The sequence below is a fragment of the Mandrillus leucophaeus genome, unplaced genomic scaffold (genome assembly GCF_000951045.1).
Source record: "Mandrillus leucophaeus isolate KB7577 unplaced genomic scaffold, Mleu.le_1.0 Scaffold10, whole genome shotgun sequence".
NCBI lineage: Eukaryota > Metazoa > Chordata > Mammalia > Primates > Cercopithecidae > Mandrillus > Mandrillus leucophaeus.
Genome location: NW_012098098.1, coordinates 4,956,553 through 4,963,611, shown reverse-complemented (window position 1 = coordinate 4,963,611; position 7,059 = coordinate 4,956,553). Strand labels below are relative to the sequence as shown.

General features: G+C 54.8%; 1 protein-coding gene across 3 annotated transcripts in view; it reads left to right on the top strand.

Moving 5' to 3' along the window:
* KLHDC4 (kelch domain containing 4) overlaps positions 1-7,059 on the top strand; it is an 86,523-nt gene that overhangs the window by 73,507 nt on the left and 5,957 nt on the right. For all 3 annotated transcript variants that reach the window (XM_011971755.1, XM_011971747.1, XM_011971759.1), the window contains one exon: positions 2,821-2,896. In XM_011971755.1, the coding sequence (XP_011827145.1) occupies positions 2,821-2,896 (76 nt within the window). The remainder of the gene's footprint in view (positions 1-2,820; positions 2,897-7,059) is intronic.

The following is a 7,059-nucleotide window of genomic DNA, read 5'->3' as shown; positions in this document are numbered from 1 at the left end:
CCCCACCCGATGAAGACGTCACGGCATTCCTTCCTTGTCTCCCCACCCGATGAAGACGTCACCGCATTCCTTCCTTGTCTCCCCACCAGATGAAGTCTCTGGGTGTCAGTTCAGTTCCCAATAATGCTAGGCCTTTAGGTTTGGAAAAGCAGTCACGGAAATGACAGTCACTTTCTATCAACCTGCTACGGAAAGAGACTAGTCTCAGTCACTGTGATGTGCAGAAACCGCATCACTTGAATTGCACAGATATTTCCAGAAGGAGAACAAAGGAGACCCAGACCCAGTTTTCACTTCCTGAGATTCAGGTCACTCTCCGTGTGGCCACTGTGGAGCCCTCTTGGTTTTAGGACACTCAGGCCCAGGTGGAAATAGGAAGGCTCTGTGGACAGTGGATCATTTCGTGTTTCAAAAGGAAAATGTTTTTCTTGCATAATGGTAAACACAGTACATGTTAGCTATAAGAAAAATAGCTATAAACAAATGCTTGCTTGCTCTACCAGATGGGAGGGCCTAGAAACAGTACTACCCGGGAGCCGTTCACACATCCATGCCCAGATCTTGGTCTTTTTCTTTAGTTTGTTTAATTTTTGAGACGTCTCACTCTGTCATCCAGGCTGGAGTGCGGTGGCGTGATCTTGGCTCACTGCAGCCTCTGCCTTTCAGGCTCAAGTGGTCCTCCCACCTCAGCCTTGGGAGTAGCTGGGACTATACATGCATGCCACCATGCGTGAGTGATTTTCGTATTTTTTGGTAGAGATGGGTTTTTGCCATTGCCCAGCCTGGTCTTGAACTCCTGAACTCAAGCAACCTGCCCACCTTGGCCTCTCAAAGTGCTGGGATTACAGCAAATCTTGGTTTCTAAGACCTTTCTGCAACAAAGGGAACCGGGACTCCCTTGAGAAATGGCTAATCGTTAATCGTAGGGCTGAGCAGGGGGTATGTAGGAGGAATTGAGCATCTTGTGGTGCCAGAGCCTGAGGCAGTGCTGAAAGAAACCCACAAAGATGGCGCAAGTCACAGGGACCCAGGAGTAGCTGTAAAGGCTCCTAGTGGCAGCCGTGTGTTTTTGAACAACCGGAGCAACAAAGATGGTGACAGAGCACAGCCGAACTAACAACCCGAGCAACACAGATGGGTGGTGACAGCACAGCCGAACTCTACGTCAGTATCCACGAGACAGAGTGTACCCAAAGTCTACATAAATATCCTAAAGACCACAGCGTGTACCCAAAGTCTACGTCAATATCCACGATATATAGAGCGTACCTGAAGTCTGTCAGTATCTATGAGACATAGAGCCTACCCGAAGTCTACATAAATACCCACAAGACCTTAGAATGTGCCCAAAGTCTACGTCAATATCCATGAGACACAGAGCGTGCCCGAAGTCTGTGTCAGTATCCACGAGACATGGAGCTTACCTGAAGTCTGTGTCAGTACCCCTGCGACCACAGTAGCATGGCCAAAGTCTGTGTCAGTATCCACGAGACGTGGAGCTTACTTGAAGTCTGTGTCAGTACCGCTGCGACCACGGTAGCATGGCCAAAGTCTGTGTCAGTATCTGTGAGAACACAGAGCATAGCTGAAGAGAAACTGTCAGACACGACCTCAGCCAGGCGGTCGGGGTCAGCGTCCACTGTGATGAATCCTGTTGATGGTGTGGACCCTTGATGGGACGTGATGAGATGGGCACTTCACCCCTGGGGTCGTCCTGATGATCCGTAACCCCAGTCTACTGAGAAGGACAGCAGACAATCCCAGTGGAGGGGCAGTCTGTAAGACACCTGGGCCATCCACACAGCCATCACGGTCCTCAGAAACAAGGAGAGTCAGAGACGCCGCCCCCAGCAACCTGAGGAGGTGAGAGGACGAAACGGCTGGCGGGACCCTCGATGGGATCCCTGGGCAGGGGGAGCTATGGGGAGCACTGGGGGCTCTGAATGAAGCGTGGGCTGCAGTCCCGGTAATGGGTCGGTGCCGGTTCCTGAGTCGTCACGAGGGCATCAAGGAGAGGAAGGTATTCTTGCCGGGGGGACACTGGTGTGGGCGCGTGGGAGCTCTCGGTACTGTCTCAATTTTCTGCAAATACGAAACTTCTAAAATGGTGTATTAAAAATAGAGAATTAAAGTGCAGACGAATACAAAGATGAGATGGAAATGGATGGGGGCCCTCCACCCAGGGTGAGCGTTTTGCTGGCTATCTCCCTCACCACCATAGGTCCCAGGTAAGGGGTGTGGCACCAGGACATAGGGCATGGGTGCTGGGGAACAGTGCACCTGGTCCAGCTGAGGCTCACTTGAGGCAGAGGACCAAGGGTTAAGGGACATGGAGCTCGTTGTTTTCGAAGCTTGGAGAAGTCTTTCAGTGGGCAGTGGCTGCCCTCTGCACACAGTAGTAACTTGATTTCTGCTCTGAAGCCTGAATCGTGTTATTTGAACGGCGGTGGGAATTGAGAATCCACCGGGATCAGGAATGAAGAGTGACTCTGTAATGGTGTCAGAGACCCCGTGGCGATTTCCACACAGACCAGGGCTGCTGTGGAAGCCGTGTGTGCCCTGACAGGAGCTCTAGTGTACTGTGTGATCGTGGCCATTAGAAAGGTGGCCTCTTCAGATGGACCCGTTCAGGGGGTAAAGCCCGTCGGGTGGTGCTTTATCAGGGGATAAAGCACACTGCAGGCGTACTTTGGAGCTTCGGGGCTGGTCTACAGGGAAGGCTTCCAGCCCCTTCCATCCAAAATGCGCCCACAGCGTGGGGGGTCTGTAAGCAACCACTGTAGCTGCCCCCAGTTCTCACACAATTCCTTTCTTTTGCAGAGAGTTAAGAAAGACGTGGACAAGGGCACGCGGCACTCTGACATGTTCCTGCTGAAGCCGGAGGACGGGAGAGAAGGTAGAGGCGCTGTGCCTCCCGGGCGGGAGCTGGCTGGTCTGCCTGTGGCGGGAGGCGGAGCCCACACCCTCCCATGGATGTGGGGCTGCCGGTGAGCCCCTGCACCCTGCCCAGAGCGGAGGGCCTGCTGGAGATGGCCCATTTTGGGGTGGGCTGGGCGGGACAGGCTCTATAGCCCTGGTGTCTGCAGACAAAGGAGCGCCTGCTGGGCGATCACCTCTGGGGGCATTGATGACGGACTGACTCAGACACACGGCTGCTATTACCCTGCGGATACCCCACAATGGAGCAGTGAGCACAGTGCCGCTCAGCAGCTCCTGATGGGCGCCTGCAAGGGTCTCGAGCTCTCGAAGGGAGAACCATCCTGGGCCTGAAGTACAAGCCACCTGGAGTCACTGGGGCTGCCTGGCATTGTGCTGACAGGGCTCGCTCTTGGAGTAGTTGTGGGCAGCAGCTGGGCAGGCTGGGTGTGGGGCTGCCCAGCCGGGGGCCAGTGTTGCTTGTCCACAGAACTTCACAAATCATCACCGAGACTGCTGTTGGCCCTCACTGGGACAGCCTCCAGGAATGGCCGTGGCCTCTGTCAGCTTGAGTCACTGAACTCGGAGGGCTGTCAGAATGCCTAGATTTCTAAAAGCTTTTAGCTAAACTTGGATCTAAGAATCAAAAGTTTCTTATTAAAGCACAGGGGAACAATCATTGTTTTCTGGGACTTTTTAAAAGGATGACATGGGATGACCCAGGGGACACATCCAGAGGGCCCAGGATGTGTCAGCCACTCACCACCACCTTTTTTTTGTTGTAGTTGAGACGGAGTCTTACTCTGTTGCCCAGGCTGGAGGGCAGTGGCGCGATCTCAGCTCACTGCAAGCTCCATCTCCCGGGTTCACACCATTCTCCTGCCTCAGCCTCCCGAGTAGCTGGGACTACAGGCGCCCGCCACCACGCCCAGCTAATTTTTTGTATTTTTAGTAGAGACGGGGTTTCACGATGGTCTCGATCTCCTGACATCATGATTCACCTGCCTTGGCCTCCGCAAGTGCTGGGATTACAGGCGTGAGCCATCGCACCCGGCCTACTCTCACCACCTCCTATGCATGGGCATGGGTCATGTGTTGAGAGGAACTGTTGGTGGCGTTTCCTGCCAGTGGCTGCCCATTCGTTCTCACCTCTGAATGGGGAGAAGCCCTGCCTGTGGGGAGCGTGGACCGTCTGTTCTCAGACCTCTGAAGCGGGAGAAGCCTTGCCTGTGGGGAGCATCAAGGGGGATGGGAGTGGGCTGCTACTTTTCAATCATTAATTTCTTGACTTTGAAAAAAATTGCATTTGTTGTTGGCTGGATCCAGTGGCTCATGCCTGTAATCCCAGCACTTTGGGAGGCTGAGGTGGGAGAATTGTCTACATAAATACTCACAAGACCTTAGAATGTGCCCAAAGTCTACGTCAATATCCATGAGACACAGAGCGTGCCCGAAGTCTGTGTCAGTATCCACGAGACGTGGAGCTTACTTGAAGTCTGTGTCAGTACCGCTGCGACCACAGTAGCATGGCCAAAGTCTGTGTCAGTATCTGTGAGAACACAGAGCATAGCTGAAGAGAAACTGTCAGACACGACCTCAGCCAGGCGGTCGGGGTCAGCGTCCACTGTGATGAATCCTGTTGATGGTGTGGACCCTTGATGGGACGTGATGAGATGGGCACTTCACCCCTGGGGTCGTCCTGATGATCCGTAACCCCAGTCTACTGAGAAGGACAGCAGACAATCCCAGTGGAGGGGCAGTCTGTAAGACACCTGGGCCATCCACACAGCCATCACGGTCCTCAGAAACAAGGAGAGTCAGAGACGCCGCCCCCAGCAACCTGAGGAGGTGAGAGGACGAAACGGCTGGCGGGACCCTCGATGGGATCCCTGGGCAGGGGGAGCTATGGGGAGCACTGGGGGCTCTGAATGAAGCGTGGGCTGCAGTCCCGGTAATGGGTCGGTGCCGGTTCCTGAGTCGTCACGAGGGCATCAAGGAGAGGAAGGTATTCTTGCCGGGGGGACACTGGTGTGGGCGCGTGGGAGCTCTCGGTACTGTCTCAATTTTCTGCAAATACGAAACTTCTAAAATGGTGTATTAAAAATAGAGAATTAAAGTGCAGACGAATACAAAGATGAGATGGAAATGGATGGGGGCCCTCCACCCAGGGTGAGCGTTTTGCTGGCTATCTCCCTCACCACCATAGGTCCCAGGTAAGGGGTGTGGCACCAGGACATAGGGCATGGGTGCTGGGGAACAGTGCACCTGGTCCAGCTGAGGCTCACTTGAGGCAGAGGACCAAGGGTTAAGGGACATGGAGCTCGTTGTTTTCGAAGCTTGGAGAAGTCTTTCAGTGGGCAGTGGCTGCCCTCTGCACACAGTAGTAACTTGATTTCTGCTCTGAAGCCTGAATCGTGTTATTTGAACGGCGGTGGGAATTGAGAATCCACCGGGATCAGGAATGAAGAGTGACTCTGTAATGGTGTCAGAGACCCCGTGGCGATTTCCACACAGACCAGGGCTGCTGTGGAAGCCGTGTGTGCCCTGACAGGAGCTCTAGTGTACTGTGTGATCGTGGCCATTAGAAAGGTGGCCTCTTCAGATGGACCCGTTCAGGGGGTAAAGCCCGTCGGGTGGTGCTTTATCAGGGGATAAAGCACACTGCAGGCGTACTTTGGAGCTTCGGGGCTGGTCTACAGGGAAGGCTTCCAGCCCCTTCCATCCAAAATGCGCCCACAGCGTGGGGGGTCTGTAAGCAACCACTGTAGCTGCCCCCAGTTCTCACACAATTCCTTTCTTTTGCAGAGAGTTAAGAAAGACGTGGACAAGGGCACGCGGCACTCTGACATGTTCCTGCTGAAGCCGGAGGACGGGAGAGAAGGTAGAGGCGCTGTGCCTCCCGGGCGGGAGCTGGCTGGTCTGCCTGTGGCGGGAGGCGGAGCCCACACCCTCCCATGGATGTGGGGCTGCCGGTGAGCCCCTGCACCCTGCCCAGAGCGGAGGGCCTGCTGGAGATGGCCCATTTTGGGGTGGGCTGGGCGGGACAGGCTCTATAGCCCTGGTGTCTGCAGACAAAGGAGCGCCTGCTGGGCGATCACCTCTGGGGGCATTGATGACGGACTGACTCAGACACACGGCTGCTATTACCCTGCGGATACCCCACAATGGAGCAGTGAGCACAGTGCCGCTCAGCAGCTCCTGATGGGCGCCTGCAAGGGTCTCGAGCTCTCGAAGGGAGAACCATCCTGGGCCTGAAGTACAAGCCACCTGGAGTCACTGGGGCCGCCTGGCATTGTGCTGACAGGGCTCGCTCTTGGAGTAGTTGCGGGCAGCAGCTGGGCAGGCTGGGTGTGGGGCTGCCCAGCCAGGGGCCAGTGTTGCTTGTCCACAGAACTTCACAAATCATCACCGAGACTGCTGTTGGCCCTCACTGGGACAGCCTCCAGGAATGGCCGTGGCCTCTGTCAGCTTGAGTCACTGAACTCGGAGGGCTGTCAGAATGCCTAGATTTCTAAAAGCTTTTAGCTAAACTTGGATCTAAGAATCAAAAGTTTCTTATTAAAGCACAGGGGAACAATCATTGTTTTCTGGGACTTTTTAAAAGGATGACATGGGATGACCCAGGGGACACATCCAGAGGGCCCAGGATGTGTCAGCCACTCACCACCACCTTTTTTTTGTTGTAGTTGAGACGGAGTCTTACTCTGTTGCCCAGGCTGGAGGGCAGTGGCGCGATCTCAGCTCACTGCAAGCTCCATCTCCCGGGTTCACACCATTCTCCTGCCTCAGCCTCCCGAGTATCTGGGACTACAGGCACCCGCCACCACGCCCAGCTAATTTTTTGTATTTTTAGTAGAGACGGGGTTTCACGATGGTCTCGATCTCCTGACATCATGATTCACCTGCCTTGGCCTCCGCAAGTGCTGGGATTCCAGGCGTGAGCCATCGCACCCGGCCTACTCTCACCACCTCCTATGCATGGGCATGGGTCATGTGTTGAGAGGAACTGTTGGTGGCGTTTCCTGCCAGTGGCTGCCCATTCGTTCTCACCTCTGAATGGGGAGAAGCCCTGCCTGTGGGGAGCGTGGACCGTCTGTTCTCAGACCTCTGAAGCGGGAGAAGCCTTGCCTGTGGGGAGCATCA